This window comes from Pipistrellus hanaki (assembly GCF_964339955.1).
Source record: "Pipistrellus hanaki genome assembly, chromosome: 8".
In the NCBI taxonomy this organism is placed as follows: domain Eukaryota; kingdom Metazoa; phylum Chordata; class Mammalia; order Chiroptera; family Vespertilionidae; genus Pipistrellus; species Pipistrellus hanaki.
The window spans coordinates 60,555,270-60,572,502 of record NC_140510.1 but is presented as its reverse complement, the minus strand read 5'-3'; the positions used below and the strand labels follow the sequence as shown (position 1 = coordinate 60,572,502).

The 17,233-nt window shown below is 35.3% G+C and overlaps 1 protein-coding gene across 24 annotated transcripts in view; it reads right to left on the bottom strand.

Moving 5' to 3' along the window:
- The window catches only part of TRIP12 (thyroid hormone receptor interactor 12), a 135,673-nt gene that overhangs the window by 82,420 nt on the left and 36,020 nt on the right, over positions 1 to 17,233 (bottom strand). For 13 of the 24 annotated variants that reach the window (XM_084891705.1, XM_084891704.1, XM_084891687.1 and 10 more), the window contains exons 3-4: positions 6,074 to 6,196; positions 4,294 to 5,096 (exon numbers count right to left, since the gene is read on the bottom strand). In XM_084891705.1, the coding sequence (XP_084747831.1) occupies positions 4,294 to 5,096; positions 6,074 to 6,196 (926 nt within the window). The remainder of the gene's footprint in view (positions 1 to 4,293; positions 5,097 to 6,073; positions 6,197 to 17,233) is intronic. The other 11 variants (XM_084891699.1, XM_084891694.1, XM_084891696.1 and 8 more) reach the window with 3 other exon arrangements.

Sequence of the window (17,233 nt, the reverse complement as noted above, 5' to 3'; positions counted from 1 at the left end):
TAAATGTTTGCGAAACAGGAAAAGTCTCCCTACCTAACTGTTCTAAGTGTATTCCTTAGAACCCTGCTATCTCCTGCTTAACACTCCTTAGAACACTGCTATCACTTCTGCTTAACTTAGTATTTTATACATTTATCTGACCACATTTATCTGACCTTAGGTGGTCAGATAAATGTATAAAATACTAAGTTAAGCAGAAGTTACTATAAGATTTCTAACCTGAATCTCCTTGAGTGATATTTGGCCATGGGGAAATGGATTTCACAAAGCATCATGTAAGTACTGTTATTTCTGCAATTTGGAAAAATCTACTTTACCATGAAGCTTTACTGACCAATCTTATTTTAGAACTAGAGGCCGGTACACGAAATTCGTGCAAGGAGGGGAGGTGTCCCTCAGTCCAGCCTGAACTGCCTCCAACCTGGGACCCATCAAGGGATGCCTGACTGACTGTGCAGTTGGACATCCCTCTCACAATCCAGGACTGCTGGCTCCCAACCACTCGCCTGCCTGCCTGATTGCCCCTAACTTCTTCTGCCCGCCAGCCTGAACGAGGCCTAACTGCTCTCCTGCCTGCCCGATTGCCCCAACTGCCCTCCCCTGCTGGCCCAGTAATCCCTCACTGCTCTCCTTTGCAGGCCTGGTCCCTACCAATTGTCCTCTACTGCTGGCCTGATCACCCACAACTGCCATCTGCTGTAGGCCATCTTGTGTGTTGGGGTGATGGTCAATTTGCATATTACCCTTCTATTAGATAGGATGAGACTTTATCTAGGAAATACTGCATTCTAATTAATGGGTTCACAGATTCTTAAGAAGGAAACAAATAATCTACCCAATTTGAAATACTCTATATGGCACAAAGTGTAGATCCAATCTACCTTTAAGGTAATTTACAGATTTTGTTTCCCTGAAAGTTACTAATCAGAAATCTCAACCTCTATCCATTGTATCAAATTCTATCCCCTGGATTAATATTTTAAGGGGAAAAAATCCTGATGCATACAAAAGCACTTAAATATATTGCAACAACTCTCATGCGCCATTATTTCTATGGTGCTTTAATTTTGTAAAACTCTTTTCAAATACATTCTTTTATTTATGCTTCACAAAAAAATGAATATCACCACTTTTCAAATATGATTAGGAATTAGGTTGCCAATGATTTGTCCAGCCTCACAAAACTCGGAGGAGATAATAGAACGTCAAATCGGGGTCTTACAAATCTAAGGAGAGACATTTAAAACTGACAAATGATACCGTAAGTATTTATTAATCCTTCATTCTCAAAACACTACTCTGAATATGTTTTCTCAAGATTCTCACCTTCAGCTGTGCATCCTAAATTTAGTGATGCAACTTATGTACTAAGCACTATGCTCACATATTTATTCTTCAAATAGGTATGGTGCCTATTTTACAATAAGAAGGTTACAAACTTTGCATAGTCACCAGGTGATAAAATGGCAGAACTAGGGTTTAAACTCAGTATTTGTATTTTATTAAGAGCTCTCTGTTCTCAATATACCATTACTTGAAACCCAGGGGTTCCCCTAAGATACCACACTTTGCTTCCATGGTTTTACATAAAATTACCAAGTACTGCCAATTCTCTTGCAGTACTGCTTCTTACATTAACTCTTTCCTAAGTGACACATTGAATCGTGGCTACAATTCACCCTGCCCATCTGACTTCATGAAACCTTCCTAAGATTTAGCTCACCCAAATTCCTCAATCCTTTGAGTCCTATTCATATAGCCTGAGTTTAATTCTTGCTTCTATCACTTCTTAGTTCTGTGTCCATGGATTGGTAATTTGACAAATGACACTGAGTTTCCTTACTTGTAAGAAGGGAATAATAATACTTGCACACAGGGAAGGTGAGGAGTAAAAGAGATGATTTATGTATTTAAAAGTTGTCAGACACTTGTAAGCATATTAAATATTTCCTATTATTTTTAGAAATGTTTTTCACTTACTTGAAAAGAAGCAAATAGTGAATAGGATGATATGAATCCCTAGTTCAAACGGTATTCATTCCTAAAGATTAAATCTTATCTCCTCTGAGATCTTAACATCTCTTAATGATTCAAAGATGCTGCAAACAGGGAAAACTAACATGGGTAAAAAATAACATTGGCACAGCAAGGAAGGTAACAGCTTCAAAGTCACACAGAATTCTGCTTTCGAATCCTAACTCTGCCACTTAAATAGGTAACCCGGGCAAGTTATTTCACCTTCTTGGAATAAATTTTCATTAATAAGTATCACTAAGCATTACTTTTTAAAATTAATCAGGACTGCATATGTAAAATACCTGGGACTTACTAATACTAAACACATTCTGGTTCCCTTCTCTTGTTTCAACAGGTTAGACTATAATTAGAGCTTAGAACTAGGACAGTGGCAGTGAAAATGTACAAGCTTTATTAGTGACCACAGAACACATATATTTTAATCTAACAAGTCAGTTTGTGACCATGTATGGAGTTAGACTATCTAGACTGGTTTTATTATGGCGCAGGGGCAGTGTCAAAACTCTGAGTGCTTCCTGACTGAAAGCAACTTCACAACCAAGGAAATACATCAGCCACTGGTAGGGTTGAGCTTCCTTTTAAAAATCATGTTAAGAAAGTTCTCCCTAAAACAAGAAAGCTGGTCTCTGGGAAGAAATCAACATGATACTCAACAATAATCTGATCTCACCAAGGCCTGGACCCTCCTAGAAATAAAAATTGAAAAAGATGAGCTCTTCAAGTGAAGCAGACTGGATGACAGGAAGGTGAGGAGTGAATACCATGAAACTCGCTGTAAACTGAGACTGGCCCACTGTCTATTAAGATCACAGAGGCACTACAATGAGGACATGACCATACACAGACACACACGCAAACAAAGATTCACACATGCTTCTACTTAAAAGCAGAGAGGGAAGAGGTATAAAAGCCGAGATAATGACTATTGTCAAGAAAACCTTGGTAGCCCAATTATCCATCCCTTTTTAACCCAGCCCCTTATTTCCTTTTGACTTCAAGATACAAATCTTTATCTTAATACAAGGCTTATACCTTCAAATTCAAAAGGTTTTATACAGATGAAAAACAAAATTCTACAACCTAAGAGAAAAAGATGTTACTTACCTTCACAAAAATCCTATGATACAGGTTAAACATAAGATTTTATTTTGTACATACTACAATTCTTATATGAATCAACTGAAAGTAGTCATAGGTTGTAGGGTTAAACAGAGCTAACATTTAGTTCTAATTCAATATTAGGTTAGGCTGATTCAATGCTAGCTAAACTATGAGATTACTAGTACACACTATATAAAATCTTCTAGTAACCAAGAAAAAATCCAGCCCTATGAAAATGTGGGTCTAAAATTTTCTGACAGCCCAAAAGGAGAAAAGATGGTCAAAACTGAGCTTCTGGTTAAATATTATAAAAATAAAATGTTCAAAAATTGTAGATAAGCACAGTATTATTCTGTGTGTTTTTTAGATTTCTCAAAATAGAAAAACAAACAAACTAACAAAACCACTGTAGCATTACAGCAAATGTGTAACTAAAAAGTTTCATCAAACAGTTCTAATGAAATAAACACCTGGCTTCCTGAAGACTTTTTTCGGAAAAAAAGAGAGGAAGAATGTATCTCAAGATCCCTTTCTCCCATCTAGTTTGATCTTTACTTGAATATATTATTCTTTCATTTTACTCCAATATAAGTTTCAAAAGAGCAATATCCTTTCCCATTTACTTAGGACCCAGAGCCTCAGTGCATGAAAATAATAAGTATTCACCTTTAGACTAAACTTACTCAAGGCTATAAAATATTACATGTGAATGAAGTTTAATTATATGGTGCATTTATTCTAATAACTTAACTCAGTATTTCCATACATCAAGAATGTACAATACCAAAAACAAAACAAAGCAAAACAAAAAAACACATTTGATGCCTGATTCTGGTCAAGAGCAACTCATAAGTAGAATAATTTAGTGTTTGGTTATTAAAGAAAATGCAACTTGATGTCTCACCCTGATATTAGTAAATAAGTAGCAGATGCATAAAGATAAAAATATAGACACTAAAACATGGCTAATAAATCAGCATTCATTATTTGTCCAGATAAAATTAAAAGTGGTATCAATTATTATGTACTGTTGTGTAGATAATCGAAGACTGTCTCAGACTAGAAAACAAAATACCTGGCTATCTTGAAAGCATGATCACTTTGACAACCCAAGATAAATTTTCTTAATTAAAAAAAGCTCTTTCTGTAACTTACTTGCTAATTTGGCCTGTAATCCAGAAGGTCCAGGTTTTGATGTCTCTGACTTAGAAGACCCTGGAAGAGACAGTTTTGTTTTAGGAAGGCTAACTTTAGGGCTGAAACGCGCAGCCCAATCAAATTTTGAAGAGCCACCAGTTTTACTCTGTTCCTTTTCCCTGCTACTTCTTCTGGGACTGGGACTGGATGCTGAACGGGAACGCCTGGTCTTGTTCTGGTCTTTTCCTTGTTTCACCCTGGCACCTGGTGGTACAGTAGAGGAGGCCGAGGCTACAGCAGAAGATGAGGAGGAAGTAGAGGCAGCAGAAGAAGAATCAGTGATGGTGCTACACCCAGCTTTGGCTGAGGTGGCTGATTTTGAAGCCAGCTTGGTAGGTTTTGCAGATCTCTCTTCTGCACCAGTTGACTCAGACACAGAACCACTCTTTATATAAGAACTCTCTGTCCTCTTTCTTTTTTGACTCCGTGAACTACCAGTGGCCCCACTCTTTCTGGTATGAGCCTTGCTTGTTGATGGCAATTGTGCAGATTTCAGTTGTTGCTCCTGGTCTAAATGTCTCTTTTTTGACTTACTATGTGACTTATTTGTTTCTGAGAGTGATTCAGAATGCTGAAGTGCTTTTGGTTTTTTTGCAGAGCTAGGAGAATTGGTCCTGTTGTAGTCTGGACTAGCACTGCGTTTCACTCCTCGAGAATTGTCTTTCTTAGGCACCTGCCCCGTTTTTTGCCTTTCAGAAGTATTGGCTCTGTCTGGATCCTCCGATTGTGGAACTATGACAGCAGATGATGAACTGCAGCTTCTAAGAAGTTAGATAAGAAGAGAGTTAATATCAGCCTGCCATCATTAAACCTGTCATATAATATTTATTAAATTCTCAAATCTATGGAAATAAGTGCAAAAAAAAAAAAAAAAAAAAAGCACAAATTTTTTTCTATGTCCAATAATAAACATAGCCTTTTCCATTAGTTCAAAATTGGGGGTTGGGGGAGAATCAAGCTTGACTTTGGGTTGTAAAAGTATTAAAAGATCAGGTTAATTCTCCCAGTGTTTCCCAAAGTATGGTACGCGTATCCCCAGGGGTACGGGAAGAGTTTGGGGGGTACGCGTTGCACTGGAGTTTGGTGGGGATATGCTCTGCACCATGCTTAGCTGCGCCTAATTCTATGTTCTCATGAGTACGAGGGGTACTCAGCGTTACGAAAATTATAGAAGGGGTACACATATGTCAAAAGTTTGGGAAACACTGCAAAGATTACTGACACTAACACTCCTGATCACAAAACAAGAACTAAGATTATGAGAAAAAGAATGCTTTTTCAGAACCAGTTGGAACTAGAATATTGATGTCTATTTACAAAGAAAACTTTATTTAAGCTTAACATAAGCAAGCATTAAATTACAAGTTGTTGTATTGTAGAATCACCAAATCTTTATAGTTACATTTCATTGAAAGGCTCTTATCAATTAGCTCTTAAAAAATCACTGACTTATGGCTCTAACAATTAGAAACTAAGGTAAATGGCACAATGCAATTCAGAAGCTTATAATGATTTGTTAAGAAAAAGGGGAAACCTCCTATCTCTAAGAAAGTGTGTTGTCTAGCATCAACATCACTGCAAAGTTAATGAAAAAAGCATTAATGCAAAAGTTATAATTAGAGAATAATGAAATATATATCATAACATTTCAGTATAACCTAGTAAGTTTTAATATTATGCAATAATTCATAGGCAAATAATTCTGATTTGAAAATGTATAAGCCATGTGAAGATTTACCTTTTAGAAAGGTGTCCCCTTGACAGTTCAGTAGTATTAGACTGCACTTTGGGTGCCTTAGAATTAGATTTTCTACTCTCAGGAGGGCTATATCCCTTATGTTTTGCCTGCCCTAAATGTGACCTGTCAGCAGAAAATCAAAACAGAAATCTATCAGGAAAATGAGATGCAAATACAATAGTGAAAGTCAAATTATTTCTTCAAAAAGATCCTCCCAATTTTTCATTATTGACCCTATCTCTTTCCCAAATATTTCTATTATTATTATTCCATCAAATAATTGAGAGAAAAAAAAACCTGCCTTTTAGTACCAACTCCCTGAATACCAAAGAGTTAAGATTTTTTATTACCAGCTGTCATAAACGCATAGCAATTTTATAGTTTCTTAAGCCATAATCAACTTTTCAGCAATTTTACTGTAGACATTCAAATATGCTCAATTTTTAAAAAGCAAACCCGAATTTTAGACCTAAACACTACTTTTAATAGCCAATGTAACTATAATAGCTTAAGTTTATAGAAATGGCAATCTGTAATCCTTACAATGTTACTAATACCCCATTTGTATATTATAATATAGATTATATCATAACTGCATAAGATTAAATCAATTCTCAAGTCAATTTTACACAGAAAATTATTAGAAGCAACTAAAGAGTAAATAAATTTACATGAAATCAATAGTGATATCTGCTAAGAATTTAAAGCACTTACCAACAGAAAGTACACCCAAAACTAAATTTGAGAAAGAGATAAAGAATTTACAACAGCCTAGCCCGTGTGGCTCAGTGGTTGAATGTCAACCCATGAACCAGTAGGTCAGGGTTTGATTTCCCAGTCAGGGCACATGCCCAGGTTGTAGGCTTGATCCCCAGTAAGGGGGTGTGCAGGAGACAGTAGATCAATGGTTCTCATCATTGATGTTTCTATCACTCTCCCCCTCTGAAATAAAAATACTCAGCCAATCCAAGCAGGCTTTTTATGCATGCAAATTATACATGTTCTATACCCGAAGCTACACTGTGTTCTAGTAAAAAGCCTGCTCAGATTGGCCAGAGTCAGAGAGGCGGTCTATTATAACCTTTGAACCTTTGCTTGTTGTGATTGGCTCACCGTGGTACATACAGTTGCAGCACAGGAACACTCTGTGTAGCCAAAGCTGGTCTATCAGGACACATACAGTGAGTTAAAAGGTACCGTAATAGAACATTCTGTGTGTAGCTGAAGCTACAGTACTGTATAACCCCGGCCTAAAAGATTAGTGGGTGTACAACAAATGGCTGGTAGAAAAGAACCCATCATGGCTCCAGCAAGAAGAAGGAAATTTGAAGCCAGTCTCAAACTGAAAGTTGTAAACTTTGCCAAGGAACACAATAACTGTGCTGCGGCAAGACAATATGGAGTAACAGAAAAGATGGTCCGAGACTGGAAAACAAATGAAGATGCATTAAAGAGTATGCCAAGGAGTAAGTGTGCATTAAGAAGAGGCACCCCATATTGGCCAGAACTCGAAAAGCATGTAGCAGACATGGTTCTTGAGCATCGTCAAAATGGTTATGTAGTGACACGAAACAAAATACGTATGTTTGCACTTCAGTGGGCCAAATCTAACCCAGATAACAGCAAAGGATTTAAGGCCACTGTATCCTGGAGTACTAGGTTCTTGGAAAGGCACAATCTGGTACTGAGGCAAAAGACCAAAATTGCACAAAAATTACCTGCAGATCTTGACGGCAAAGTAAGTCTTTTCCATCAATATGTAATACAACAGCGCAAGAAACATGGCTATGCATTAAGTCAGATCGGAAATATGGATGAAACTCCTATGAATTTCGATATGGTTGGAAATAAAACTGCTAATCCAAAAAGTGTAAAAACTGTTAATTAAAACAACAGGACATGAGAAGTCCAGTTTTACAGTGGTACTAGCATGTACAGCTGATGGTGCTAAACTAAGACCAATGATTATTTTTAAAAGAAAAACAATGCCGAAAATCAAGTTCCCTGTTGGAGTTTTTGTACGATACATGTGAATGAAAAAGGATGGATGGATGAAGAAGGGGTAAAGCTATGGCTTGATAATGTATGGAGTAGGCGACCAGGTGGACTTCGTCAAGAACATAGCCTACTGGTGTGGGATATGTTCAGGGCTCATTTAACTACCAGCACAAAGAACAGGCTGGCAAGAATAAACACAGATGCGGCAGTTATTCCTGGAGGATTGACATCATTGGTACAGCCACTGGATGTGTGCCTAAACAAGCCATTTAAAGATCGCAATTGAGAACAGTGGAATAAGTGGATGGTTAGCGGCGAAAAGTTATTCACAAAAGGAGGAAACATGCGTGCGCCACAATTGGATGTTTTGTGTAACTTTGTCATAAAAGTCTGGAATGATATTACTGAAGAAACAGTAATCAGGTCTTTCAAGAAGTGTGGCATATCAAATTCTTTGGATGGTATGGAGGATGACTTCTTGTGGCAACATGAAGGGGAAGCCGAAGCTGAAGCCACACCATCTGATTCGGAATTTGATCCATATGATGACTGTCTTACAAATGTACCACAAGAGGTCATTGATGAACTTATGATGTCAGAAGAAGAGCATGATGAGGATTTTGAAGGATTTTAAGCTCACAATGCTCCTCTGCCTAGAAAAGCCTCTTATCATCCCAGTCAGTCACAAACAAGCGTTTTCTGCAGGTTCTTCGTGTAATTTTCTTTCCAGATGATGCTATCATTGTTAATGTTCTCCTTTGGATTTCTTGTTTCTCGGTCAAGTTCATGGCATTGCCATTTGTGAAGAGACCTTCCATTTATCGTATCAATGTACGGTATATTACGGTATGTTCGAAAAATGTCATTCATTAAAAATTTAATTAAAAAAAGAACTGGTGTTGCCTCGGAAGTGGGGGGTAGTCTTATACAGCGAATGTAGGCCTAAACCTATGTTTTAACTATAAAATTAGGGGGTCGTCTTATACGCCCGGTCGTCTTATATGCCGGAAAATACGGTACATAAATCTCCTTTTGCCCCACCATACATCTATACACATCGTTATTTTCATAAAGTTTGTTAACAGGTCGATTTAATTGAATCACAATTTTACTTCAATTATAAAATTTAAAATATTCCTTGACATACTTTTATTATAATTTAAGTCACATTAAAATAAAACAAAACATTATTATCCTCGCTGGCTAGAGCTCAGTTGGGCATTTTCCCAACATACCAAGGTTGTAGGTTTGATCTCAGTCAGGACACATACAAGATTAAGCCAATGAATGCATAAATAAGTAGAATAACAAATTGATGTTTCTCTATCAAATCATTAAATATAAAGTTAAAAAGAAACAAAAATGCTATCCATTCAAAGCTAGGAAATTTTGTAAAAATGTATAGACAGTTAAATACTCAAATGTCAATGCTAAAAAATAGTCACAGTATATCCCCAGTATATCTCAAAATTAATATTCATTTTCTTTATTAACAGAAATTGACCAGCATCAACCTAATGCTGATTCAAGTAGAGGTAGCAGTTCCCCTGTCTTTAACACAAATAAATTGTTCTCTGGTCTTAAAACACATCTTACTATATATTCATCCAAATCTTTTTCTGTATTTTTCATGTTCTTACTAACAAGCTATTTCAATGAACTAAAGAATTTAGCAGGTAATCCCTCAATATCAGAATACAAAAAAAGCTATTGCAGGAGGCAACAAACTGATGTGTTTCTCTCACATTAATGTTTCTCTTTGTCTTTCCCTATCTCTTCCACTCTCCCTAAAAAAAATCAATGGGAAAATATCCTCCGGTGAAGATTAACAACAACAACAAAGTGAGACATTCTGAGGAGTGGATAAAAATATATCTTACAATATTATAAAATAATGATCATTATTACTGACCTGCCTAGTGTTTAACAGAGTCTTAATATATTTTCTTTAAAGAAATAGTAAATACTTTCAGCTTTGTGGGTGATACTATGTACCAAAAAAAAAAAAAAAAAAAAAAAAAAAAAAGGTATAAACTATATACACAAATAAATGGACATAGCACATTCCTCTCAAATTCATATGCAAATAGACAGTAGGCTGGATTTGGCCCAGGGGTCATAGTTTCCCAACCCATGGTTTACCACAAGAGGAAAAGACAACCAGATGGAACCTTAAAGTAACAATATGGAGCCTCCCAAAGTGGGGCTCTATTTTATTAAACCCATTTGTAAATTATTAATGCTCAAAATACTATAAAGTAAATCTCCATTAAATAATAATGCCTGATCTAGAATAGCCAATTACAATATCACAGTATTCAGCACTACATGAACTTTGATGCCTCCTTTTAGCTTATTTCACCAATTCCCATTTATCAAAACTTAATATTAAACATTGTTATTTAAATATATAATCTGTTTAAAATCCAGTAAAATTTACATCCATTATGAATCAAATTTGCCAGAATAGCACAGTTCAATCCATGACAAACTCATTTAGTAGCACAAGAATGAGTCCATTTAGTAAATTATAGCCCAAGGTCAGGTGGGTGGATAGGTGTGGGGGTGGTAGTTCAAGAAATTTTATATGGTCATTGCATGGGGAATCCTAAAAAAAATTCATGTTCTATAAAGTCACCCACTAAAAATAGCTAGGCTAATAGTAAAAATAAGATTGGACCCAGACTACTCAAACCTATGTTATTTTCTTAAGTCCCCCCCTCCCTCCGCAAAAAAAATTAATTTTAATAAAATGTTAAATCTCTACTAATATTTGTACCAATAATCACATTTGGTCTACTCTTTGAAGTCTTATTTTTATACTTTCTCCTCTAAGGGTAAACTTTCAAAGATATTTTCTTTTAAAACCAGTTCAACAAAATTAAAAATACATTTCTGGGGAGGCTTTCCTTTTTGAGATTTTCTTTCTTTATAAATACAGGGATAAATGTTTTTGAGCTTTCTAAGTGTTTAAAATAGTGCAAAGTACAGTGGTTCTGCAAATCACTGACTAGCTTTTTCTTACACTAAATGACTTCTTCATAGCATTTCTGCAATATTTTCAGATTTTTCATAAAATGTTTATACATTACCAAATATTTTTCTATAATTCAAAAGTCTACATACATTTCAGTTCATATAATTAACACTGTAGGGAAAGCTGTCTGTGAACCAACAGTAGTACCTCCTCCATGTTATAGTGACATTTTCCTATTCACCAATTGTATATGGGCTCACTCACATTAAAAAACCTCACATTACTAGAGAGCAGACTATAATAAATTCTGGGTTATTTGCTTTCAAGATTAACTTCAATTGAAAACAAGTTTCAAATGTCATTGGTTCACTTTTAGGCAAATCATAGTAAATGACCCTTTTCATATTTTAATTTACTTTTACAGGTGTTTAGTAAAGTCCTTGATAGTTCAAACTATTAAAAACATTTCTAATTTAGAAGACATCTAAAAGAGGCCAGTTAGTTGGTTAGAGCATCATCCTATAGGCCAAAAGGCTGAGGGTTCAATTCCTGACCCAGGCACATACAAGAGGCAACCAATTGATGCATGTTTTTTTTTTCTCTTTCTTGTCCTCAAAATATCAATATCCTCGGGTGAGAATTTAAAAAAAAAAAAAAAAAAAAAAAAAAAGGACATAGGGAAAATGAGAATAGTGGCTAGTAACAAGTAGTTAACTCCTTATATTACAAGTCTTAAATTGTATTTGAAACTAATTTCTATTCCAGATATATTCACAACTCAAAAACAACTACATATTACCAAATATAAATTATTTGGAACTTAATTACACCTTCAAGTTTTTCTTGTAATCTAATGTGCTCAACTTCCAAATAGAGAAAAGCAATCACTATTCCTTTTTAGAACACCACAACCATGTACTATTTAACACTACACCATAAATCTTGCCTCGCAGACCCAAGACTTGATGGGACAGAATAACCTTCTCAACATTACCTAGGCAGTGTTGAACACCTTATGATCAAAGCAACAAGTGACACAGAAAATGAGTAATCAAATCCAAACTTTGGTAGTAACTAATGATTCCACACATTAAGTAGAGAAGAATATAACTGATATACAATCTGCTTCACAATTGCTTCTTCATCCTTTAGAGCCCAGATCAATGAGATCATCTTCTAGAAATGTTTCTCACCCTACTCTAACAATCACCTACATGCCCATTTTCCCTGAGTTGAAACTGCTTGTAACAAAGGCTATTCTACTCTCATTTTTATAACTACCATCTAGCACAGTGTTCGACAAATAGATAAAAGCCAAAGGAGGCTTTATTAAAATAATGCAAAAAAATAATAATAATAAAATAATGCATGGATATATCTAGAATCAAAAAAGCGAAATAAGCCTAAAGAAAGCAAAAATCAACACAGCTCTGAAGAACTAAGGAACTGAAACTTGTCAGAACTTTAATACATACTCCCTTAGATTTGCTTTTCTCTGCCTGTCCACCTTCTTCCATAAGGCAAGAGATATACAGTTGGTGATTTCAGATTCAAATCTTCCCTTTGCTACCAGAATGAAAAAAGTTTCCAGTTTTTCCCAGCTTGGATCATGTGATCACCCTAGTCCCATCACTGAGCTAACAGATTCTTCCAGCTCTAGCCAAAGAGTAGGCAATGGGTAGCCAGGAACAGAGTAAGGTCATGTTGAAAAAGAATAACTGTCATTCGAAATGCATCAATGAATATTTGAAGGGGATCATTTCAGAGGGTTACTATTATAAGAAGAGGAGCTACTATGTGCTAACCAAATTAAAAGGTCAGTTCACCTATATATTTGTATAAAGGGAGATTAACATTTGAAAACTTACTAGTACAAAAGCATCAAAAAGTATTCTCACTCAGATATCACTCCTTAAATCTGTTTTCCCTATGTTTAACACCTTATTACTGTGGAAGTAACAATAAATTTAATGCAATTTTTCCTTATAAAATTAAATTAGTAGGAATATGCAAATCAAAGATAACACAAACAGAATAGTGAGAAAAAGCATTCTTTTTCCTGATGGTAGATTGAAGGGGGGAAAAAAAATGTATGTAAAACAAATTAAACCATAAAAACTCCTTGACCAAAGAAATTTCACGTCAGGTAATCTACCTCCTTAAGAGATACCTGAAATACAAACATTTAAGCATAAGCAAAAACTTTGCCCACTGCAACCATCTACCTATCAAAAAACTACTGTGATTATTTGTAAACAATTAACTAAAAAATTCACAATATGAAAAAATGTTTTATTAGAATACAGCTTTCTTTTTTAAAGCAGTATCCAAAACTATGTTTAAAGTAATCACCTACATGCTAAAATTGCATTTTCCAAAGATAAAAATCAAAATGTTAACATAGACATCTCTGGATAATATGTATTTTCTTTTTGCATTTCTTTCTGTATCTCATATACCTTTGAAGCAAAATATAAATCTGTTTTTTTCTATACAATTAACGCTGGCTAAAAGTTTCACTGCTCAGACATTAACAAAAAGCTATAACTTACAGATTCCATAACTGAGTTTTTATTCAATAATTTAAAATTATAGACAAATTTTTTAATGGGGGAGTGGAAATGTATTGTGTCACATCATTAAAAAATTTGAGATTTCAATAAAGCATAAAAATGGAATCATAACAGAACTAAGAAGAAAATTTTACTTTGGAATGGATACGACAAAGGAAGGTAAGAAACAAAGAGTTGACAAACTTTATCATCTAATTTTTAAAACTTTTATAAATTAAGCCATAATAATAAACTAGTAAAAGTATTTGCCCGTGTCAGTAGGTTGATACCCTTTCTATAATAAAAAGAACTAGCAGAATTAAAACAAAGGACAGTGACAACTCATAATATAAGTAAAAATGGCCAACATGTGGGCTCTAATAAAAGAACAAGCAGAATTAAAAGGACAGTAACAGACATAATAGAAGTAAAAATGGCCAACATGTGGGAAGATCTTCAACTCTATAGTAACCAAGGAAATGGGAGCTGTAACTGAAAGAATCCTTTTTTCCACAAATCTTTATTAAAAATGGTATGCTGCTTTGATAAGAATATAGAGAAATAGGCACTCTCAAAAAATGTAGAAGTATAAATTGGATCACAATAAAAATAAAAGACAAAGCAGTCTGATCTTTGTGAAAGTTAGCTATTTGTTAAGCTTCAGAATATTCATATCCTTAGGTTTTGTAAACCCATTTATGGAATTTCACTTAATGAAATCAGAGCCATAGTCAAATGGAATAGGCACAGCAATGTATTTCACAGGAAAAAATTGGGTATGGAGAGGGCAGTGGAGAGGGTGGGGGGAGAAAAAAACAGAGGCCCACATTTAAATCATGGGCTTTCATATCACAGAAAATCATGGAGTAAAAATAGAATAGACACCCAAAACCTGCAGAATTGTGTTAACCAGGGTCACCCCAATAAATTCAATAAAAAGGAATAAACAAGAGTAGAATTATCAAACACCATTATCTCTGGGTGGTCAAATTAAATTTATTTTCTTAATTTTCCTGAAGCTTCTCAATTTTTCGTTCTTAACATGCTATGTCTGTATAAAAAAATATATCAAAGAAGAAACTTATCAATATAGCAATCTTGACCAAAGTTGCTATAAAATTGAATTCAATCCCACCACTGCCATTTGAGAAAAACAAGAAAAAGCACATGATACAATGAAAATGCTACTGCATGGCCAAGGGGGAGAAGGAGCCTACAAATACCTGTACTAGAAGTGGAAAAGGCTAGAAGTATCCCTGAGAGCAAGCCAACAGAGAAGCAGTGGAAGGGAGTGATTTCCTAAAGAAAAAGAGAACAGAAAAGAGAGGAACAGATCAGCTATAGCCCAAAAAATTAAGGAAAAAAGGAAAAGAAAAAACGATAGAAGAGGAGTAAGATGTCTAGTTCAGTTACGGAAAGAAATGAGGGATGAATGAAAAAGAGCAGAGGGAATAATCAGGAGATTAATATATTCCAAAGATCCAACTTTCTTTTATCTTAATGATGAAAAACTACTAAAAAAAAAAAAAAAAAAGGTAATTCACCTTGACTTGCAGGAAGGGCAGGTGAGGTCACAGAAAGAAAACTACAAAAGGATGACAGCTTAAATTTGGAAGAAAACAAGAGTGGATCAAAAAAAATTAATCAAAAAAAAAAAAATTCTACCAGGGAAAAGCTGCTACTTAACTTTTAAACTGGATAGGTTAATACTCTTCAATTATAATTTCTTCATACCTTCCTCTAAGGCAGTGGTTCTCAATCTTTCTAATGCTGCAACACTTTAATACAGTTCCTCATGTTGTGGTGACCCCAACCAGAAAATTATTTTCATTGCTACTTCATAACTATAATTTGCTTCTGATAATGAACCGTAATGTAAATATCTGTGTTTTCTGATGGTCTTATGCTCTACAGCAGCAGAGAACCACTAGGAGGGCTGCCTAAGACCATCTGAAAACACAAACATTTACATTATGATTCGTAACAGTAAGCAAAATTACTTTTTATCAATGAAAATAATTTTATGGTGGGGGGTCACCACAACATAAGGAACTGTATTAAAGCATCGTGGCATTAGAAAGGTTGAGAACCACTGCTCTAAGGCTTTCATCATATTAATCAGGTGGTTTGTGCAGTAAAAACAGTCTGACATAATGAAAAGAATCACGGACTTTAGAGTCAAGGTCAGTAATCATCAGGTCTTGGAATCTACATACTGGGTGAAGTTGAGCAAGCTAGCATATTTATTACACAGGGATTACATATTTAGCACAGAGTTCTTGTATAAAAGATATGTTTAAAATATATTTTAACTTAAAACACTCCACACCGTTGCTGTTATAGTAGATGCTGTTATTTATTACAATTTTTAATCATTATTACACTGAATATATTTACAAGACCAAGTCTATTGTTTTTAGGAAACAAAAGCCACAATTAACAGCATTTTACTTAAGAGAGCTAAGCTACAGGAGTCAGATAAAGAGAATGAAGCTATAGTTACAATTGCTCTCTCACAATTAATCCCAATTCTCTCACTCCCCAAAATCATAAGAGATTTCTTAAAGGTTAGAAAATTTCCAAAAGAGCAACTCTACTGGGATTTCAAAAGTCAGTCTAGGTTTTGATGAAAGGGTCCCTTCTAGTTCTGAGATTCTATTTTGAGCAAAAGAATCAAGCTGTCCAAGAAGGCACAATGAATTCTAATTTTACATTGTTAGTCAACTGATAAAATTTTTGGCTAAATATCTAGATTTCTATACCCTGACCATTATTTTATCAATAGAAAAACATGTATATTCAGTTATTACTAAATTAGACGCCTGTTGCAGGAAGATTCCTGCAAGAATAAGGCTTCCTTGGGCCTATTCCTGCAAGAATAGGGCTTCCTACAGCCTGAGCAAAGCAGAGAAGGGATCAAAGCCTGCAGAGGTGGGCTTCCCTCCAGTCTCCGCTGCCTCGCTCCCTCCCTTCTCTGCCGCTTTGCTCCCTCACACAGCATTTGGCATCCTTCTAGGCAGTCTTCAGTCTTTGCTCTACCTGCGTATGTAAATCAGCAGCCATCTTTGTTGGGTTAATTTGCATACCCACTCCTGATTGGCTGGTGGGTGTAAAAGAATGGCAGTAAATTTGCATGTTTCTTTATTAGATTATGGTATAGCCACACAACTGAACATAAAGACTTTAACAGTCATGTCTTTAAAAAACGTTTAAAGATATAGCCGGGACCAGTTTGGCTCAGTGGATAGAGTGTCGGCCTGAGGAATGAAAGGTCCTGGGTTCGATTCCGGTCAAGGGCATGTACATTGGTTGTGGGCACATCCCCAGTGGGGGGTGTGCAAGAGGCAGCTGGTCGATGTTTCTCTCTCGTCGACGTTTCTAACTCTCTGTCCCTCTCAATTCCTCTCTGTGTAAAATCAATAAAATATATTTTAAAAAAATGTTTAAAGATATAGGAAATAATATATATCACAGGTTTTTAAAAAAGTGAAAAGGCCCTCTTTTGTGTAGTACTTTTGGAGGAAGGGTTTTTTGGAGACATGTAAAGACTGAAATTGTGAAAACTGAAATGTCTACATTATTTAAAGAGGGAATGCTAAAGCCATAAAACCCTAAATTATACTTTGCTTTATA